Here is a 22,486-nt window from a genome sequence, read left to right as displayed (position 1 = left end):
CTGCTTAAGCAAGGGGTTGGACTAGAAGACCTCCAAGGTCCCTTCCAACTCTGTTATTCTATTCTATTCTATTCTATTCTATTCTATTCTATTCTATTCTATTCTATTCTATTCTATTCTATTCTATTCTAATTTTCTTACCATAAAAAGAGTCCACATACTGCTTCCTATAATCTTTCAGCAGGCCTATTACATACTCAGAACAAAGAAAAAAATAGCTGGATATAATAGTAAATCTATTTTAGATTGTTGTGAAACAATGTTTGTGGGTTACAAACACTACCTGCCTGATAGATACTGCATGTGCATAGACACATTTCCAAGTACTTTCATATATGAGTTCAAAAGGAAACCAGATGGGATACAACAATTTATAACAACACTAATTGCTGAGGATGCTGCTTTCCTTCCAGCAATGTTGTGCTAGCTAGGGTATTTAAAAAGCTAAACAGCAGAATGTAGTTGGAAAAACCAGTGGCCTCTATTGTCAGTGTGCCCTGGGCTCTCATTATACATTTCAAGACTGTCCAAGCTATAGCCAGAAGTCACATGTGTACCCCCCCACACAAAAAGAAAAAAACTTGGGGCCAGCCCCATAGCATTTACACTAAGGACAAATTAGAAACATTATGAATACATGTAATTATATTCACTTTTCTGAACTAATATTGACTTAAATTGGCTCCATCCCTTTGTGGACTGACTACCTGCCAGCAGACTATTCAAAGATTTTAAAAGGTGATATTCCTTTATTAAACAGTTGCCTTTTATGTAAAAAAGGCACAAATAATCTTTTCTTGCATTTCATCTCTTTTTCATTTACACACACACACACACACACACACACACACACAACACAGAGAGAGAGAGAGGGAGAGAGGGAGCCAACTGAGGACAATACAACACATCTAATAAGATGTACTGTAATTCATTATGTTACAGTGAAACTTTAAGGCTGTACAAAGATTTTTTTTAAACTTTGAGAAGTGATAAAGTAGTGCCATCTAGTGGAATATTCTGGTCTGGATGGGGAGAAACAGGCTCAAGCTCAATCCCTCCAAGACGGAGTGGCTGTGGATGCCGGCATCTCGATTCAGTCAGCTGCAGCTGCAGCTGACTGTTGGAGGCGAGTTATTGGCCCCAAAGGATAGGGTGCGCAACTTAGGTGTCCTCCTGGATGAGCGGCTGTCGTTTGAAGACCATTTGATGGCCGTCTCCAGGGGGGCCTTCCACCAGGTCCGCCTGGTTCGGCAGTTGCACCCCTTCCTTGATCGGGATGCCTTGTGCACAGTCACTCACGCACTCGTTACCTCTCGCCTGGATTATTGTAATGCTCTCTACATGGGGCTCCCCTTGAGGTGCACTCGAGGGCTTCAGTTAGTCCAGAATGCAGCTGCGCGGGTGATAGAGGGAGCTTCGCGTAGCTCCCATGTAACACCGCTCCTGCGCAGACTGCACTGGCTACCTGTGGCCTTTCGGGTGCACTTTAAGGTTTTGGTTATGACCTTTAAAGCGCTCCATGGCTTAGGGCCTGGGTACTTACGGGACCGCCTGCTGTTACCACATGCCTCCCACCGACCCGTACGCTCTCACAGAGAGGGACTCCTCAGGGTGCCGTCCGCCAAGCAATGTCGGCTGGCGGCCCCCAGGGGAAGGTCCTTCTCTGTGGGGTCTCCCACACTCTGGAACGAACTTCCCCCAGGTTTACGCCAAATACCTGACCTTCGGACCTTTCGCCGCGAACTGAAGACACATCTTTTCATTCACGCGGGGCTGGCTTAAATTTTATTGATTTTATAATTTTTATTATTAATTTTAAATGGGGTTTTAGTTTTCTATATATTTTAAATTTTTAGGCTAATTATAATAAGTTTTTTAATCTTGCATTTTATACTGTATATTGTCTTGTCTGTTTTTATTTTGCCTGTACACCGCCCTGAGTCGTTCGGGAGGTAAATAAATAAATAAAATATTTAGTGTTTGTAGTATAAGCTCGGAAAGGTTCACTTCAGTTATTTTTTAAAAGGTAAAATCTTTCAAAGAGGTCATCTTTGATATCTTAGTTGCAAGATATTTAAAATCAAAGTTGCTGCATTAAATTTTTACTAGTTTGCCTTTTGCAAATGTCTTGTTTTTCAAAGAAAGGGCACAATTTCTCAGGTTTGACTTCTTTTCTGAGTTTTGAAACATCAAGTTCAGATATAAAGCAGGTGCCCTTTGTCTAGGATATTTGTAGTTATGTGCATACCCACAGATATTTAATTTAATATATCTATATACATTTCTTCTCATCCATTCTATAATCCCCAGTACAATTAATAAAATGATGAATGAGAATAGCAACCATGTTATAAATCAAAGACCAGAATAAAATTAACTGTTATTTTAGTCCTTTAGTATTGTATATATATTTTTTTAAAAAACCCTGGCATTATTTTACTGATCCAGACTGTTCCTGCAGTCAGTACAGATAGGCTGTTTCAAAATAATGACATTATAACACGCAGAACAAAGGTTCAGATACTGAAGCTCAATGGCAAGAGTGAAATTGGATTTTCTCTAAATCAAATCTGTCCATCTAATCTGGTCTCCAGTCCACAAGGAGTCAATTAGCGAACACTGCCTTCTTTACATAGATGGGAAGAGCAAGAAACAGCAGAATGACCAGTTAAGTCTTGTAGTGGCAATAGTAGGGATTGAACCTCAAGGTGGCCATGCTGCCAACTCACTGCAATCTGGTGTGGAATTTATTATGTGAGTTTAAGAAACAAATGGGAGACAAGCAGATTAGGCTGCAGTGTAGAATTGCTCAAAATCTGAGAAAATGGAGCGGCCATATATATTGTGAAAATTAAACTAAATTTAATCTTCATTAAATTGAGATTTTTCTCTTTGAAAGAAGCCCTCCATGCAAATATTTTGCTCAACCTATTGAAATGCAGAATGACTCATAATTAAACCTACAAATAAAGAGCTCCTTTGGCCCATTCCATTTCTGGAACACTAGAAGCCACATCTTGTTCTGGAGGAATAACGGCATCCTGCTGTTTCCCAAAACATCGAGTTACTTATAAGTAAGGTAATAAAGACAGGATAAAATTCCAACAGAACACATTTCATGGAAATCTCAAAATGCCCTTGCTTTCTGAGGTGAATTCTTTTTATCTCCTTCCTAAAAAGTGGGTCCACCGCTATTGGTTTCTATGTTGTGAAAGTTGATAGTCTAATTATTTTTTTGTGGGATTATCTTTATGGGCTTTATTTTATGGAACATTATACCTGTGCAGGAAAGCTTTGCTCCAAGAGTAGTTAATGAAAACGATAAATATTGTAAGATTTATTTCTAAACACACATATCAAGGACTGAAATTGGACTGTTTGCAATCCAATCTTAGTTTACGAAGGACAGCAAACTAACCTTTCTGTCTATGTAACCAGTGGTGGGATTCAGCCAGTTCGCACCACTTCGGGAGAACCGGTTGTTAACTTTCTGAACAGTTTGGCAAACTGGTTGTTGGAAGAAATCATTAGGGCAAAGAACCGGTTGTTAAATTACTTGAATCCCACCACTGCATGTAACATTTATAGGCCAAATGATTAGGAAATACAAGGTATTGAAATACGGAAAGGAAAGCGATGATAGTTTGTTTGAAATAAAAAACCTGGTTCCCGACAGACACCTTAAGACGCTTTTTGGAAGGCAGACCACCATCAAAGCATCAGGTTAGAATAGGGGCGGGGCTTGGAGAGCCAATCGGGACGATCTCTATCCGCTGCTCGCGCCGCCCTGAAGCGCCACTTATTGTGGTCGCCTAGCAACTGCCGAAGCAACCGTTGCGCGGCGCGTCCCGCACGTATCCACAGGAGCCAATCGGAAGCCGGACGGCGAGGTTTGGGCGGAGCCGCGAAGCCAGGCCAATCAGCGGCAGGCGCGGCGCGTTTTAAACATCTTCCGCGGCGAAACGGCGTGTTTACTGTTTAGGGGGTCCGTCGGGTATCGGAGGAGGCGAGGATGCCGAGCCGCCCCGAGGATTACGAAGTACTCTTCACCATCGGTGCCGGGTCATACGGCAGATGCCAGAAGGTGCGGCGGAAGGCGGACGGCAAGGTGAGCGGAGGAAGGCTCGGGTAACGGTCCTCTGGCACTTGGCGTTGCTTGCCCGCGGAGCCTCTTTTTCCGCCCCTCCTAGGACGGGCTGGTTGGCTGTTATCCATGAAGCCTGAAGAGTTATGGAGCGGGAGGGGAGCGTCGGGCGCTGCACTTGTTGTTACCTTAGGCAAGATCTTCTAGTCCAGGGGTCTCCAACCTTGGCAACTTTAAGACTTGTGGACTTCAACTCCCAGAATTTGCTGGCTAAGGAATTCTGGGAGTTGAAGTCCACAAGTCTTAAAGTTGCCAAGGTTGCAGACCCCTGTATCTAGTCCATGTTGCAAAATTGCACCATGTGCGAAACTAAGTTATTACCAGTTCACACAGTATTCTAGGCTAAAATATAATTGGCTAGTTTGTGATTCAATGTATTACACCAACTAGGGGAGAGGTTGAGACAGCCAGAAAACCCCACCTCACTTGTCCTAGGGTAAGTTCCTCGTGTGGTTTTAGTTGCTCACCTGGAAAAAGCCTTGCAACTCACAAAGTGAAACCATTTTGAAGTTGGCCTTGTGCAAAGAAAACATCAACACCCAAATTTTTTCCAGAAAGTGAATTCGATTTATTTTTTAATTAATAATATGGCAATAGAATAGAATTTTTTATTGGCCAAGTGTGATTGGACACACAAGGAATTTGTCTTGGTGCATATGCTCTCAATGTATAGGTAGGTAGTTTTTTTAAAAAAAAAATCACACAAATTAAATCAGTGTGAATTCTGGGTTCTAATGCTTTTGATCTGGGATACATATTCTGAAGTGCTAAAGCCATATGCACGTCTGGAAGCAATCCTTAAATGTACCCATGGAGTTCCTTTGATAATTACAATTAAATTGTTTTTTTTTTAATATTTTCATGGGCCTGAATATCTGTGCTAAGAAAATATCTTCTATATTAGGATTTTATTGCTACACAGCATATGTTTTTTATATAATAGGAATATGCTCTTATCACTAGCAAGGTTTGCCTCAGTAATTCTGCAATAAACACATATTAAAACAAAATAAATCTGATGGCCTTCCAGAAAATATTTAATCTGTAATTTGTATTTAAAATATTTACAATCTAAATATTGACCTTTAATGTTGTACACTCTCTGGAATGTGAGTTTGGCAGCCATATAAATATATTTAATAAATCTATTTAGTGCATTTATTTCAATAGACAACCATTGCCCTGTTGTGTTATCATTTTGGAGATAATTGTTTACCTAAGCAGAGAAACAGAGTGACCAAAGCAGATAAAAAAGCAATGGCAGATAAAAAAACAATGTTTTCCGATTTCCTGCTGGCTTTTCCATTGAGTTTCCTGGTAGGAGCATTGGAAACAGATTATGTGATCATAGCAGTAGCCAACAAAGTTGAGGCAGCCACAACTTCCCCAAATTTCTTTCCTTTGGGAATCATGGGGAATGGATTTTAAATGCATTCTTTAAATTAGCCTATTTGAGGTACCTTGGTTCAGAAGGTACCCTATGATACACTGTTTTGCCAAGTTAAAGGTAATGACAACAAGAGTTTTAGTAGTATTGTAGGAAGTTAGCACCCACCCCCCTCCTAGAAGAATGAAATATTTTAGAAAATATTTAAAAAGGCAGAATATATTTCCCTGGATGAGAAATGGAGAAACATGTTTTAAAGACAAAGCAGCTTCCTGACTCCCCCCACCTTTGTCAATGGGTCAGAGGTAGAAACTCATTCTCTCCACCTTTGTCAATGGGCCATCATCTGCAACATAATAGGACCCAACTAGCAACTGAAACTCATCACATGACACCTGGGAAGATTACATCAGCCAGCAAAGCTAGCTAAGATCCCCACCCCCTGGGAGTCTAACAACCAATCGGGATACTCTTCCTGTGCCCCAGAAAGTTCAAAGCTCAGAAAAAGCATAAAGCTAGGGAGCGCACAGGATCTCATTCCTTTTCTGTTCAGGAACTCAAGCCATGTGATCCTGACCACCATTAAACCATCTTTCCAAACAGTCTCCATGTTTCCAGTGGCTTTTTCCCCACTTGGAACTGAACCCAGATGGATATTTCTTCCAACAGTATAAGGATGCTGTGGGGGAGTCATTGCTATATGAGGATTTTATGGAATATTAGTTTTATGGAATATTTGGTTTTGGTTACTTATAAAACAGTAAATTTGGGGAAATCAACAGTACGAAAATATAATAAACAAAATCTTAGGATCATGTTTTAAAAGGTGATCCAATATACCCCTTATCTACCCCTTATCATTCTCTTTCACAGCCTTCCTAAAAGTTAATAGTGTAGGTATGGGTATTAGTGTAGGTAGGTATGGGTAATAGTGTAGGTATGGGTATTATGCACCTGTTTACTTAAAAGCTTGATTTTATTTGTGAATTTTCACCCAACGGTCTTTTAATGGCCCCCCGCCAGTTATTCAGTGTAATATTTGAGGATAGATCTGTTAAGGTTCATTGATAAGAGTATCTGCTTGCTTAGTGAAACTGAGCAGATTGAAAACCCTCAAAAATGTATTGGTTCTTAGGATTACCCCAAGTTGTTCAGAAAACATGTTTGGGAGGATATACTTTAAGAAATGTTGCTATGATTACTCAGTCCTTTGGGATAGTTTGTTTCTACTTGGATGTTTGTGGCACAAACAAATAGAATAGAATAGAATTTTTTATTGGCCAAGTGTGATTGGACACACAAGGAATTTGTCTTGGTGCATATGCTCTCAGTGTACATAAACGAAAAGATACATTCATCAAGGTACAACATTTACAACACAAATGATGGTCATTTATCATTTATCATTTATCAATATAAATCATAAGGATTGCCTTATGAAGTAGGATATTTGTGACTAGTTTGGGTAATTATACATTTTTAAACCCTTATTAAGATTTGTTCCCCTTAATTGCATAGTTTCAATGGGATATAGTGGAGGGCCTTGCTATCTGCTTTCTCCTTGGATCATTATGGCATAAAAGTGTTTGTTATTCCTTATTATTCCTGATTAGAACTGACAGAATTTACAGCCTCCTGCCACAGGCAGTATATTCCTATATTTAACAAAGCAAGGTTCTTCATGAGGAAAAAGCCTGGATTGTACTCATAAAATATCAAGTGTATTGCTTGGTATTATAAAAATGGAGGGCTAAGGTGTTTTTGCAAGAGAGGCATGAGATACAGTTTCCTAATTCTTGGCTTAATTTTTTTTTTGTTTATTGGACTTCGTTCCAAATGATTGTGCTATTTAATTGTTTTATTATGTATATTTTCATAGTTTAGAAATGGCTTATTTGTCTTCTTTCAGGTTTTAGTCTGGAAAGAGCTGGACTATGGATCTATGACAGAATCTGAAAAACAAATGCTTGTTTCTGAAGTGAACTTACTCCGTGAACTGAAACATCCAAATATTGTTCATTATTATGATCGTATAATTGACAGGACAAATACAACGCTTTATATTGTGATGGAATATTGTGAAGGTGGAGACTTGGCTACGCTGATTGCAAAATGTACAAAAGAAAGGCATGTAAAATCTCTGGATTATTTGGAATGTTATGTTGGTTCTGGAATGTATGTTGGAATTAATCATCATTTAGAGCACTTCTGCATACCAGATTTCTTTCTAACCCTTCTTATTGTAGCATATATATATATGTAGGTCTTTGGTTATTCGGGTTTTCTCCCACGTAAAATTGGAAGTGTCTTGGCGACATTTCGACGAAGTCTCATTCGTCATCTTCAGGCTTCAGCTTCGTGCTTCTGGGAGCAATGGAACACGTGGAACAATGGAAGCACGAAGCTGAAGCCTGAAGATGACGAATGAGAGTTCGTCGAAATGTCGCCAAGACACTTCCAATTTTACGTGGGAGAAAACCCGAATAACCAAAGACCTACATACAAACACCCGCGAAAACCTCAGAAAACACACATATATATATATATATATGTATGTATGTATGTATGTATGTGTATGTGTATGTATGTGTGTGTGTATTCATTCCTTGATTTACGACCACAATTGAGCCCAAAATTTGTGTTACTAAGCGAGATATTTGTTAAGTGAATTTTGTCCCATTTAATGACCTTTTCTGACACAGTTGTTAATCTGTGCAGTTGTTAAGTTAGTATCACAGTTGTAAAGTGAATGTGGCCTCCCCATTGACTTTGTCAGAAAGTTACAAAAGGGGATCATTTGACCTCGGGACACTGCAAACATCATAAATACTGTATGAGTCAGTTGCCAAGCATCTGAATTTTTTTTTTTATTTACATTTATACCCCGCCCTTCTCCGAAGACTCAGGGCGGCTTACAGTGTGTAAGGCAATAGTCTCATTCTATTTGTATATTTACAAAGTCAACTTATTGCCCCCCCAACAATCTGGGTCCTCATTTTACCTACCTTATAAAGGGTGGAAGGCTGAGTCAACCTTGGGCCGGGCTTGAACCTGCAGTAATTGCAGGCTCTGTGTTCTAATAACAGGCTTTACCAGCTTGAGCTATTACGGCCCATGGAATTGTGATCACATGACCACAGGGATGCTGCAACGATCGTAAATATGAAAAATATGAAACATGGTTGTAGGTTACTTTTCAGTGCTGTTGTAACTTCGAGCTGTCATTAAATGAACTGTTGTAAATCAAGGACTACCTGTACTTGAGACTGAGTTGTACTGTTTACTGATCTCTTCCTTGTATCTTCTTTCTTGCAACTCTTCAGTGGTTTATAATAGCCAAAATTAAAATAGCTAACTCGAGTTATCTAGCAATAAACAGGCTTGAATTTCTGTGCAGTTCCCCTTCTCCAATGGCTATTTCAGTAAAAAGCAACTGTGTTGAGGCTAAAGTTAAGTCCATGGAAAAATGAATGGAGAAGGTCTAATTTTATACCACACACAAAAAAGACTCTTTCATCTGGAAGTGCTCTCATTTATTTAAATTATGCATGTTGAGAGAAATCACCCACTATGAAATTTCATAGTTTGAGACAACTTTCATGACAGAATACATATACTTGTGGTAGAGTCATTATTTTTAAATTCATGCCCTTGTTCTTGGTCTGATTATTTTTTATAATACAGCAGGGTATGTTCAAATTCAAGTACTAGTTCTCAAAACTTTTGGCCTATAAAATAATTTATAAGCTAAGCATTTATTTCTGTAGTTCTCTATTTGAAATATTTTACCCAGTTCTTTGCCCCTACTATATGTTAACCTCAGACTTTAACACATAGGTTAATAGAGGATGCAAAACAAAACTTGAATACAAGTTTTTATTTACAAAATTATATATATAATATATTGACCAGTCGGCAATGACAATTGGCTCTATTATGGGAGATGTCTGTTCAGTGGTATAAAGTAAAATATGATAACTTGAAATCCTTTTGACCTTGCATCTTTCCTTTAAATCTGAGCTAGTGTAGATAATGTTGAAAATCATCAACATAATCTTCAAACAACAGTCCCAAAAAAGGGGCAGTGAGGATACACAATAGAGTGATGGACAGAGTAGATCAGTGGTAATCAACCTGGTCCCTACCGCCCACTAGTGGGCGTTTCAGCTTTCATGGTGGGTGGTCGGGGTTTTGTCCAATACTGAAGCACTTTCCTTTTTTTTAATTTAATTGACTTTTTAAAAAAATTTCATAGCATTATTTAAAATATTTTTATTAGGTTTTCATAAAATTCCCCGTGACAATTTAAATTTCTGAAAATATACTATTTGTATCACCCGCACATAAGTTTAGTTCACGTTAAGTAAGTGAAACTAAATGGCACTATAGTGCAACCGCAAACAAAAGCCTCGTCCCAGAATAGCTCGCGCATGTCCCCCACCACACCACCCAGCTGTAACAGACAAGAAGAGCTGGTAGCCGGCGCCCCACCCCTCCAAACCCAATCTGTGGAACCGGTGGGCAGTTAGAAAATTTTACTACTAACAGAGATACAAAAGTGGGTGGCAGGTATAAAAAGGTTGACTACCCCTGAATTTTGTATGCTGGGGCAAATTGCCTGGTCCTCCAGTAAAGAGGACTCCAAGAAACCTCTTTTTGTGAAAGTTGAAAACTGTAGAAATGATCCTTCCCCAAACTTAGAGGCAATTATTTTCTTTCCAAACGCTTCTATTTAAAAGAAGGTTCCAAATAGTCAGATTTAGCTTATCCTCACATTTCTGGGAAAAACAATTCTACAACAGAGAAAACAGTCAGTTTCTTGAATTTGGTTGAAGGGTGGGCATTTTTCCTCCTTTGCAAATAGATTTGGATAATAAAATAGATTCTTGCTGTGTCTTATCTTACATAAATCTTTCACTGCATTCCCTTAGAATTAGAGAGCCAGTTTTGCCCATTTATGGGGTTTTTTCCCCTAATATAAATTAGTATAAATTTTATATTTCTTCTTGGAGCAATGATCTGTGGGAGGATAATCTGCAAAATAATAAAAATTATTTTTCGTCTCAGGACTTAGCTATTCAGGTAAAAGTCTCTCAACTTTAAAGAGCCTCTAAAGTATCTTATTCTTAAATCATATTCTACTGTATACAACTGTGAGAATTGGTTTAATGAAAAAAGTTTAGTCTAAAAGCACTTAAAATAACCTTTTCCTCTTTCAAAAGACATTATCTGGATGAAGCCTTTGTTCTTCGAGTCCTTACTCAATTGACTTTGGCCCTGAAAGAGTGTCACAGGCGGAGTGATGGTGGTCACACTGTGCTTCACCGAGACTTGAAGCCAGCAAATATTTTCCTTGATGGCAAGAAAAATGTGAAGCTTGGTGACTTTGGCCTGGCTAGAATACTTCATCATGATACCAGTTTTGCAAAAACATTTGTTGGTACACCATATTATATGTCTCCAGTAAGTGTCCTTCAAACTTTTTCAGATTAAGTTTTGTTCTACTTTAGCATGGTCAATTTATAATAAATTGACCAACAAAAGTAAAGTTTTGAACATGTACTTTGCCAAGCAATACTAAATACCTTGGGTTTTTTAACAGCCTAAATTAATTAAAGTAAAATGACTTGACATTTTCTTCTTCCTAATTAAAGTGCCACTGACAGAAGTCTTCCTATCTGTCTCCCTCCCTTTATATGTCCCAAATTTGCCCTGTGAGAAAGAAGGGGAATGCTTATTGGGCAAGTAGAAGTCTGATTACTGATTTTTGAATTTTGTTCAAACTAGTAGAGAGCCAGTTCGGTCTAGTAGTTAAGGCACCAACCTAGAAAGCAAGAGACTGAATTCAGATCTTGCCGTAGTCATGAAAGCCAGCTGAGTGACCTTGGACCAGTCACTCACTCACTCTCTCAGCCTAACTCACCTCACAGGGTGGTTGTTGTGGGGTAAATAGGAGGAGGAAGGTGTGTTGGATATGTTTGCTGCCTTGAGTTATTTGTAAAAATAAAGTGGAATGCAACAGAACAAACAAATTAGGAATTATTTGTAATGTGATACTTGTCATATCTGTGTAAATAGTTACAATTTTAAAAGCACATACTTTTTCCATGGATTTTTAAAATATTAAGGCATTGAAAACAAATATATTCTATATATGCTTCTGAAAATACCCAAAACATCATTAAATGGCATAATTTTAATTGAATGCTTATCTATATAATATATCAAAAAATAATATTTTTAGGAAAAATACCTACAAAAATATTGTGGGGGGAAAAAACTTGTTTAGCAGCTTTCAAAACTGTTAGGAGAGAAAAATTTAACACCCCCTTGAAAGGTAATGAGTGACTGAAGAGAGTGTTTTCTTGCAATTTCAAATCTGCTTTTGTGTTTTCAGTGCTGGTATAATCCAGGTCTAGCGTAAATATGGTGCTGGAGATGCTGTTTCTACACTTATTAATAAACTGAACCAAAACTAATTATCTATTGGAGCATGAAATAATATCTACATTGAGTCTGATTGTACTTGAAGTATTCCCACAGAAATTTATGGGGCTTAAATTAATCATTTACTAAGTTTTATTATTACTGTATAGTTCTGCTTTCCTGATCTAGAACCCTCTCAGATGTATTGAGAGGATTCTTAGCAGGCAATTTGCTATTTTATTGCTATGCAATTATTTATATTATAATAACTTTTAATCTCATTTTTTAGGAACAAATAAATCGCATGTCCTATAATGAAAAATCTGATATCTGGTCTCTAGGCTGTTTGCTATATGAGTTATGTGCACTGTCGTAAGTATTATACTGCAAATGTTTGTAAGCATATATTTGAGAGTAATGTTGAGCAGCTGTTCAATATAGCTAGATCCTTGATGTCAAGCAATAGGACTTAATATTTTATAACACAATTCTCTAGAAAGTTTAATAGTGACTATTTTGTAGATTTAAAATTGAAAAGCATGCCATTCACTTTTCCTAGACCTCCATTTACAGCTTTTAATCAGAAAGAGCTAGCAGAAAAGATAAGGGAAGGAAAGTTCAGACGAATCCCATACCGTTATTCGGAACAACTGAATGAACTCATCACAAAGATGTTAAACCTGAAGGTAAGATGACTTCTGGAAAAAAAGAAGGCAAGGAGATGTACTGAAGGAGCTCTATGTGGAAAATTTTCTAGACCTAATGCCTCCAGTCCATTTAACTTTTAATTCTCCACCCCTTTGCCCTATCTCACTAAAAGGTGCTCTTAGGAAGGAAGTACATTTGTGTGACTGCTTAGTCACTAGGTGCCAATAGTGAAATTAAATCCAGTTGTTAGAGAAAGATATATACACCTGCCTATACCTATGTAATTGTTCTCTAGCATTTTTAAAAAGAACTTTTTTGTAAGCTAAATATATATTTTTCTGATTTCAAGGATTATTGCCGGCCTTCAGTTGAAGAAATTCTACAGAATCTGTTGATAGTCGATTTGGTATCTGAGGAGCAAGTGAGAATTTTGGAGAGGAAAGGGCGACGATCAGACCAGGATAAAGTAGAAAGAGTTTCAGGAACGCCAAATAATGAATTAAAACTGAAAGAACAACAGCTGCAAGAGAAGGAGAAAGCTATAAAGGAAAGGGAACATAGACTAGAACGTAAGCGAATTAATAAAACTTATATGTGGTATTTCATCGCTGGTTGCTATGAGCTTAATCATTACAACAAATGATTCTTTGTCATGCCTAAGGTGAAATAGAGATTTGAAGTAAAGGACACAGCGACAGCGACAATAAAATAACATGGAATTTAGGAAACTTATAATTTGACTTCTAGTGTTCTGAAGTAGTCCATTTGATACTCTCTGACAGTAATCAAATTCTAAACATCCATAATGTTAATGTGATTATTGTAGTCTAAGGATGACTGAAGTATTTAATAAGGTGGTGCATTAAGTCAATAATACAAAGCCAAAATCTACTCCCCCATGAAAATTCACTGAGTGACTTTGGGTCTTTCAGTTCAAGGTGCCTTAGAGGGTTGTTGTTTATAGAAGAATTGGAGGCTAGCATGCTATGTATAGTGCCTTGAGCAAAGACAACATGTTTTTAACAAATAAGACAATGCAAATTTTACAACTGAATGTCTTAGGGCATTTCCTCTACTAGTATCTGGAGTTCACGAAGTATTTAAATTGCATACAGTTTTTTTCATAGACAGAATAAAGTTATTACTGGTAGTCCTTGACCACTATTGAACTCAAAATTTCTGTTGCTAAGTGAAACAGTTATTAAGTGATTTTTGCCCCATTTTACGACCTAACTTGCCACAAAGAATTACTGCGTTAAGTTAGTAACACAGTTGTTAAGTGAATCTGATTTCCCCATTGACTTTGCTAGTTAGAAGGTTGCAAAAGGGGATCACATGACCCTGGCATGTGCAACTGTCATAAATATGAACCAGTGCCAAGTGTCTGAATTTTGATCACATAATGGGATGCTGCAATGGTTGTAAGTGTGAAAAACAGTCATAAGTCACTTTTTTCAGTGCCGTTGTAACTTTAAATAGTCACTAAATGAATTGTTGTAAGTTGAGGACTACCTGTGTTATTAAAATAAGGAAATGTTATGTGTGTCTCTCTCAAATAAAATCCCAGTGGTGTTAATTGCAATCTTATAAACATACTTTTCTTTTTATTCTAGAGAGAGAACGAGAATTGTGTGTTCGGGAGAGATTAGCAGAGGACAAATTGTCTAGGTCTGTTCTTAAATGTTTGAAATGTCTTAGTTTGCTACAATAAGGTTTGTTTTGAAAATGTCATGGCATAGGTTTTTCTGGCTGGATCTTTACTAGAAAGGTTAGGTGCCGACCTACTGTATGTATGGAATTTAATTCCTGGTATTCTCCAGCCATTATGGCTCTTTCTGAGAATTCTGGATATTAAACCATGTGCATTTGGATGGAACATACTGTAGGTTGGGAAAGGCTAAAGAGCTAGACATTTGTTACATAACAATATTTGCTAGTCTTCAAAATGCTCTAGATCGGGGTAGTCAACCTTTTTATACCTACTGCCCACTTTTGTATCTCTGTTAGTAGTAAAATTTTCTAACCGCCCACCAGTTCCACAGTAATGGTGATTTATAAAGTATATCATCGTCTGCGCATGCCTCTCGCGCATCATGGATTGGGTTGGGGGGGCACCGCCTATCAGCTCTGCTTGTCTGTTACAGCTGGGTGGTGTGGGGGGAGATGCGAGAGCTATTCTGGGACGAGGCTCTTGTTTGCAGTCGCACTATAGCGCCATTTAGTTTCACTTACGTAATGTGAAATAAACTTATATGCGGGCGATACAAATAGTATATTTTCAGAAATTTAAATTGTCACAGGGAATTTTATGAAAACCTGTTGAAGATGTTTTTAAATAATGCTATGAAAATTTTTTTAAAAGTCAATTAAATTAAAAAAAAGGAAAGTGCTTCAGTATCGGACAAAACCCCAACTGCCCACCATGAAAGCTGGAACGCCCACTACTGGGTAGTAGGGACCAGGTTGACTACCACTGCTCTAGATTAATGGGGGAAATCATTTAGAAATCATTTTAATATAAGCTTTGTTTGTTCTAATTAACTCCTTTTTATAGGGCTGAGAATTTGATGAAGAATTACAACTTATTCAAGGACCATAGATTCTTCCTGCCAGCAACTTGCCCAGGTAGGAGAAGATACAGGAAGCTCCTGCTGGATTACTAACCAGGGATACAGAAGCTCCCATCATTATCTTTCTTCTATTTCTATGGCTGATATCAGCCTTCTGGAATTGTGAAAATCCCAAAATATTATAAAATGCTTTACTGTTGAATTACCATGTAGAAAAGCAAGATCTCCTATATTGATCACATGGCTCTCCGAGTCCTAAAGATCTGAAACTCTTAAGCATAGGGAACAATAAAAGATGCTTCAAGAGTTGTGAAACCACAGATTCAGGTTTCAGTAATGGCCCTTCACAAATCATGAAGTATACATGCTTCAGGATTGTAAAAAGCTTTCCTTATATGGAAAATTATGACTTCTACTTAACCTTTCAAAATTACTGTGAATTGTGATTATTTTGTGTATTTGATCAGAAACGAAGTATGTATTCATAAAAGAAACAACTTCTATTTCTATTTTTATGTGAACCTTGGCTGTTACACCTGGTATATGGTTACTAAGTTTGGGTGACATTGTGTAAATATAGCTATTTAATTCACCCACTCTTTGTTTTTTATTTTTATATGTTTCAGTCTTGACTTTCTTGAACTGTGAAATTAGTCCTTAATAAAATATATTTTACTACTTTGTAAATAAGAAAATGAGAGTTCTGTAAAGAAATGAAATATTTCAGTGGTGCTAGTTTTAAAAATTAGATCTTCATTCTTAAAGTCATTAAGTTTTACTACTGGTATTATTATATATACCACTATATTCCTGTGTAGCTGATTTCAAAACAATGCACTTTGGCTGGTTTTCAGACTACAAGGAGTTATTGCAATCTTGGAAATGCTTGTCTACTTGAAAAGATGTTTCCCACAAAGTATTTGGGGCTGGCCTTGAAAAACACCACTTTGAGCATATATAGCTTCGAAGCTTGTCTAGCTAATAAAAAAAATATTTTTTAAGAAGACCATTACAAATAAAAGGCTTAGTTGTCCAGGAGCTAAACACATTCTGTTTTTAAAAAATTTGATGTAGAAACAGTTGTCTCTTAAATATCAATTGCCCTTACTTCACTTGAACAATAACAGAACTTGGTGCTGTATTAGAACAATTTTACAAGAGGGACTAGTTTTCACACTAAATGAAACTTTAACAACAGCTAACATTAAACAAGGCACTTCAAATGTAATTAGTCTGCCCTCACCCCGGTAGACTTCAACAAATTTATTGCCGGAAAATATAGTTACCTCAGAAATGCTTGTTCGCTAACAGGGCAGTAATAAAGATAATTAAGCAATGGTTCTGGGTGACATAAATAATTATAGTAATGGCTCCTGTCACTGAGCAATCATTTTTCTTGACAGTGTAGCTCTTACATATGGTATCATTTGACTAATTCCACTACAAAAAAATCACAACTAAATACATATTGTAAAGTTTTTTGTTTCTTTTTAAAGGCAGGTTTTTTAAAATCTGTTATTAGGTTTTGATTAAAAACTTCAAATAAATAACTTCTGTATTAAATTGACATTACCAAAAATATACGAGGAGGCTGTGCTGAATCATTCCAATGACTTCTTTACAGTTTTGTCTCTATAGTTATCAACCAGATGTTTTTGAGTGGCATATTCTATACTTTTATTAATTTATATCTACCCAAGATAATGGAGCCTAATTTCTAGTTTCTGTGTGTGCTATGCAAAGAAATTTTTCCTTTTACTTGCACTGAGTGTAAACTTCTTGAAGCAGAGCTGCAAATATACTAAACTATTCAACTATATAGTAAAGAAAAATCTAACAAGAAAAGCCAACAATGCTTCATATTGCATTTTGGATGGCATGTAGTTTGTAGGCTTTGATTGTTGTATTCTCTGATAACCACATATACAGCATTTTTTCCCCACAACAATTGTTATATTTTTCTATGCTGGGTGATGCAAGAGGCTTTGCTTATATGAACCTGAAGGCTCTTGGCTAAAGAAAGGAATAGATTGAATATAAATGCTGCATGTTTTAGAAACTTTTCTGAAATGAAAAAATTACAAATGCAATAAGAGTATAGAAAAATTCTGAAAAATCCATGGATACCACTTCAATAAAATTTTACATTGCCATAATTAATTATAGAAAATGTTACTTAACATACAGTAAGCAAGTTTTACTCTACGTGGTAAACACCTGTTAGCAGACCTAATCATTGTCAGAGTGGAATCTGTGATGTCTATCTGTTGGATGGATAGAATTAAAATTAATTTTCTCCTTCTCCCTGAATGCCACTAAAATCTTTTCTTTAGAACAGTAGGATTTGTGCAAATAAACATTTGTTTGATAAATGTTTCTCTAGATATTAAATAGAATTAAGCTTTAATTCCTCTATAACAGGAGTCTCCAACCTTGGTCCCTTTAAGACTTGTGGACTTTAACTCCCAGAGTTCCTCAGCCAGCAAACTCTGGGAGTTGAAATCCACAAGTCTTAAAGGGACCAAGGTTGGAGACCCCTGCTCTATAAAATGTTTAGGTTTTGGAGGAAAATAATACAAACTTTCAGGCAAGAGTCATGATTTGTCCTATCATTTTGCTAATCTTTAGTTACATCTGCACCCACAGTTCCATTACAGAATAGAATAGAATGTAATTTTTTTTATTGGCCAAGTGTGATTGGACACACAAGGAACTTGTCTTGGTGCATATGCTCTCAGAGTACATAAAAGAAAAGATAACTTCATCACCTATGTTTAAAGATATTCCTTCACAGTTTTCTCTCCTTGACTTTTCTTAAATAAATATGGAGTACGTATCTTAAGGCCAATTGCATCCCCTCATGCTTTGGATATCTAAAACTTACCAAGAAATTGTAATTTTAACACAATAGGAGAGAAAAGCTGTTCTTCTTTGGAATATATTGACCAACTATAGTATAATTAATGTGAATTAAACTTTAATTCTTTGCTTAGTCTTTGTCCTGGCCCTTAGTTCTAGTTCTGAGGCCCTTCATCTGAAAAAAGTTATATGGTCCTGAGCTCTCTGAAAGTAGAAACACAGAAGTTGTGTCTTCTGAGATGTGTCTTGATGGCCTCTTTTTAATACAGGGTACAACATTCTAATTAATAAGGCAGTTAAGCGTGGGATGAGTAACATAACAAAATTGCATTAACAGAATACCTATCAATGGTTAGTCATTGAACTGGAGTGCCATTTTGCAAATCTCAATTTTGTATTCTATCTTTTTTTTCCTGATGACTTTGATGAAGAAACAGAAGAAATGCTAATCAAATCGGTGTACTGTACACAAAACTGAGTAGTTATTAATATGATGGAAGACTAATAAAATTTAGTTTGATCTTGATGGATTAGAAGAATAGGTTGTTAATAAAAGAATAAATTTAACAGAGACAAATGCAACATTTTCTTATGAAAACATGAAATATACATGTATAGGATATGAGCTAGTACAGGTGAGAAATATGGGAAATAAATAAGAGCCAAATAAATAATTTGGGTGCAAATACTTATGAAACTTACAAATAATAACAGATGCATGAACAGAAACAATTTCCAAATCATAGAAAGGCTAATTTTGACTATTATATCCCATTCTGGGTGCTACATTTTAAGATGGAATCAAAGAATCGAAAGCATGTTCAAAGAAGAACAACCAAAGGTGTTCAGGTTAGGCATATCATATATGGGCTGCAAAGATCCCAAGGTCCGCATATTTACAGAAGAGAGATCCATAAGATTCTGTGATTACATGCTTAGCGAACCTTGAGAACATAGGAAATAGCTAGAGAGGGAAAGGAGGAAACAGCTGTTTCAAAAGTGATTTTGGGAATGGGGTGGAAGCAAAGAGAGCAACTCTACCTCTGTGAGGGTGGCAGGCTCAGGAAACAAGCCATGTTGAGTTCTGAAAAATATTTCTAGTCAAATAATAGAACAGAATATTAAAGTCTACAAGAGTCCACACAACTTATATTTCACTGGGTTGGATTACTTTCTGATGCTTCACTTGGACTCAAGAATCACTTCTGGACTGGACCATTAACTCACTTATCTTGCTCCTCTTTTGTGTTCCCATGGTCCCTACAGCCTTCCATCATCCTCCACTTTCTACTGCTATGTTACTCATTTCGTTCTTCAAATAATTTTCCAAGAACCAAATAATTTTCCAAGAAAAAAGATCAGTAGTTTACTGCTCCTTCTCATTATTTATTCAATAGGTGATACCAGCAATAGCAGGATGATTGGGAATAAATGTGTCATTATATATATCCCAAAGGGCTGGTATGATTGAGTACACAGCCTGGTGGACTTATACTAGCAGACCTAAGAAACTATAGTCCATAGTCATCTAGATCAGCAAAAACTAGGTGTGCCTGACTCCAGTCTCCCTGGCTGGATAATTATGGGGAATAAAAGAATTATGGGTATACACATACTCTATGTTGTCAAGAAGAAAAAATAAAGTGCAGGCATGTCACTTAAAAATATATTGTAAAAGTTCATGTTTTTTAATTATGAAACATTTCAAAATATAAAATATAAATGAAAATAGTGGAAAAATGGGAAAAAAGGTTTTGGGGGGAGGAGGAAGGAAAAAAAAAAGAAAAGCATTGATTTCCAACTTGTGGCAAGTACTGCTTCATGGATTTAAACACTGATTGTCAGAATAGGCTTCAAAGACTGGTATGTAATTTCAAGAATATAATGATAGAAAAGATATTAAAAGAATAGCATATTATGAGCATAAGAAGAATCTTACATGACTAAGGATGCTTAGTGGATGAAGTGGTTATCTGATTATTTTATGCAAAATGATTTTGTATAATTCTACCAATTATGGTAGCTTTTTCAAGATGAATCTTTTTAGCACTGCTGTTTCTTGCCTATATATTATTTTCTTTTTACAAAGGAGCAATAATTATGAAAATAAGAAAGTAAAGCTAAGAAACAAACATAAAAGAAACTGTGATGCTGTTTGTCATTTAAATATTGTCTAGAAATGTTCCAAATGGCTTTCAGAGAAAAATCCTATTCTTCCACAAAAAAACAAAATAAAAAATTGAGCTGGCAGATCTCCCCATGACTTTAGAAACTATTACAAAACGATCCCAAAGTTGTTTTTCCCCCACAAATACAGTTAGTTATTCCTACTGGATTAAATAACATGGCTTGCCTTTATTTAATATTGCTTGGTATTCCCATTTGCCATACCATATGAATGAATTCTGTGATATGATATTCTATGATACTAGATATGAATTATAGTATTTTGCAAATTTTCTGGCTACAGAAGTTTAAATGAATACTACAGAAGTATGTTTTTGTCTTTTTAAGATGAAATGTTACCTGTCCATACAGCAAGAAAAAAGAAAGTCCAGTTTGGTGATGAAAGTAAAGAAAATGTTCAAGATGAGGAAAACGTGGAAAGCTTTTCCCAATCAAGAGAAAAAAATTGCAACCTGAAGAAGCGTCTTTATGCCGCAAATCTGCGCGCTCAAGCCCTGTGTGAACTGGAGAAACACTATCAGTTGAAAAGCCGTCAGCTACTGGGAATGCGTTGAAACAGTTTGTTTGTGCCTGTACAGAAGAGCGACATTTCTATGGTGTTTTTAAAGTATATTTTTGTAACAGTTGTGATGAAAAGCTCTGTATAGAGAGTTTTAGATGAAAAATAAGCTTCAAAATATTTTAATCTAATGATCTGTGCGCATTTCTCTTCTTGGGAATTGTGTACTTTTATGCACTCAACGACATCAAGAAATTACTAATACTTTAATAGAAAAAAAATCGTTTAGAAGATGTTTTAGGATTAAGATGAAAATAAACTGATATTGCTGCAGTGTATCGAAAGAAAAAGAGAATGCTAGGATGGGGAAATCTTTTCTCCTTTCCCAGTTTGCTTTTTCCATTCTTTTAAGTATCTCCTTAAAATTTTAGTTTTGATATTTTTGTATGTATGTGTAAGTTGCCAGTTGGCTGCATCTGTTTTATCCACATTAGGCTTTTCAGGGTTGGGATTACTGAAAGCATGGTCTGAAATAATGATAAATTGCTTAAAAGGAAAAAAAAAAACGGTCATCAGAACTTAGAAATATCCAACATTTGGTTGGCAGAATTGTGCATATAAGCAGCTTACTTTTGTTAACGCCTGATTTGCTTGGAAGGTTTCATCATCAAGTCTATCTGTCAGATGTTATAGACCGGGGGCCTCCAGCCTTAGCAACTTTAAGACTTGTGGACTTCAACTCCCAGCTTTGCTGGCTGAGGAACTCTGGGAGTTGAAGTCCACAAGTCTTAAAGTTGCCAAGGTTGGAGACCTCTGTTATAGGCTGTAACTCCTACAAACCCCAAGCACATGACCAGTAATTGGGGATTTGAGAAACTGTAGTCCCGAGCATTTCAAGATTATTCCTAGATATATTAAATGCTGAAAAAAAAATCTGTTAAAGACAAGTGAATGTGAGTTTTACATATGTAAAGGAACTAACCAGTATATCTCAATGTGGTTTTCTTCAGTGGTCAGGATGTACAAATGCGGCAACTTGGGATAGAAAGCATCAGTTAAATACACTATTTTTCATAGTGTATAATAAATAATATGAAGGCACATTTGGTCTAAATTGTTTTGTTTTGTAAATCTAAATGTCTGATTATTAATATCTTCAAATTTTGCTAGTTGTTTTTCCCCTTCTCCTGTTCTAAATACGGTGCCCCTATCCTATCCCTGTCATGAGTCAACTGAGTTCATGAAGTCAGGACTGACTCATGGCTCTGATTCAAGCGATTGCTTCTAGGAAACAGAATGTTATTATTTTTGATACAGGAGATGTTTTTGTGACACAGAAAATTGTGTCTGTAAGAAAGATCTGTGGTTCTTCATTAGATAAAACTGAGTTAACTTTCGTATCCTTTGCAACCTGAACCAAAGCTTGGATTACCAGATATGCAAAAATCAGCCATGAGGTGGCAACAGAGAAACAGAAAAAATAGTTTAGAAGATGTTTTAGGATTAAGATGAAAATAAACTGATATTGCTGCAGTGTATCAAAAGAAAAAGAGAATGCTAGGATGGGGAAATCTTTTCTCCTTTCCCAATTTTCTTTTTCCATTCTTTTAAGTATCTCCTTAAAATTTTAGTTTTGATATTTTTGTATGTATGTGTAAGTTGCCAGTTGGCTGCATCTGTTTTATCCACATTAGGCTTTTCAGGGTTGGGATTACTGAAAGCATGGTCTGAAATAATGATAAATTGCTTAAAAGGAAAAAAAAAAC

General features: G+C 36.5%; 1 protein-coding gene across 1 annotated transcript; it reads left to right on the top strand.

The window, feature by feature from the left end:
• The first annotated feature begins 3,941 nt into the window (after window positions 1-3,941).
• On the top strand, window positions 3,942-21,972 carry NEK2 (NIMA related kinase 2). Its single transcript, XM_058165327.1, has 9 exons — window positions 3,942-4,108; window positions 7,441-7,658; window positions 10,754-10,994; window positions 12,247-12,329; window positions 12,517-12,643; window positions 12,955-13,174; window positions 14,219-14,273; window positions 15,160-15,230; window positions 20,549-21,972. Exons 1-9 carry the CDS (start codon window positions 4,013-4,015, stop codon window positions 20,773-20,775), a joined length of 1,338 nt encoding a protein of 445 aa, XP_058021310.1. The 5' UTR covers window positions 3,942-4,012; the 3' UTR covers window positions 20,776-21,972.
• Window positions 21,973-22,486: the final 514 nt, after the last annotated feature.

This window comes from Ahaetulla prasina, chromosome 1, assembly GCF_028640845.1.
Source record: "Ahaetulla prasina isolate Xishuangbanna chromosome 1, ASM2864084v1, whole genome shotgun sequence".
In the NCBI taxonomy this organism is placed as follows: domain Eukaryota; kingdom Metazoa; phylum Chordata; class Lepidosauria; order Squamata; family Colubridae; genus Ahaetulla; species Ahaetulla prasina.
The sequence above is the reverse complement of the archived record's forward strand: the minus strand, read 5'-3'. Positions and strand labels throughout refer to the sequence as shown.

Bases quoted from the DNA above. Each gene is read 5' to 3' on its own strand.
- NEK2 (XM_058165327.1), top strand. From the start codon at position 4,013: ATGCCGAGCCGCCCCGAGGATTACGAAGTACTCTTCACCATCGGTGCC. The intron at 4,109-7,440 runs GTGAGCGGAGGA...GTCTTCTTTCAG, and splicing joins GGCGGAAGGCGGACGGCAAG to GTTTTAGTCTGGAAAGAGCT. The intron at 15,231-20,548 runs GTAGGAGAAGAT...TGTCTTTTTAAG, and splicing joins CCTGCCAGCAACTTGCCCAG to ATGAAATGTTACCTGTCCAT.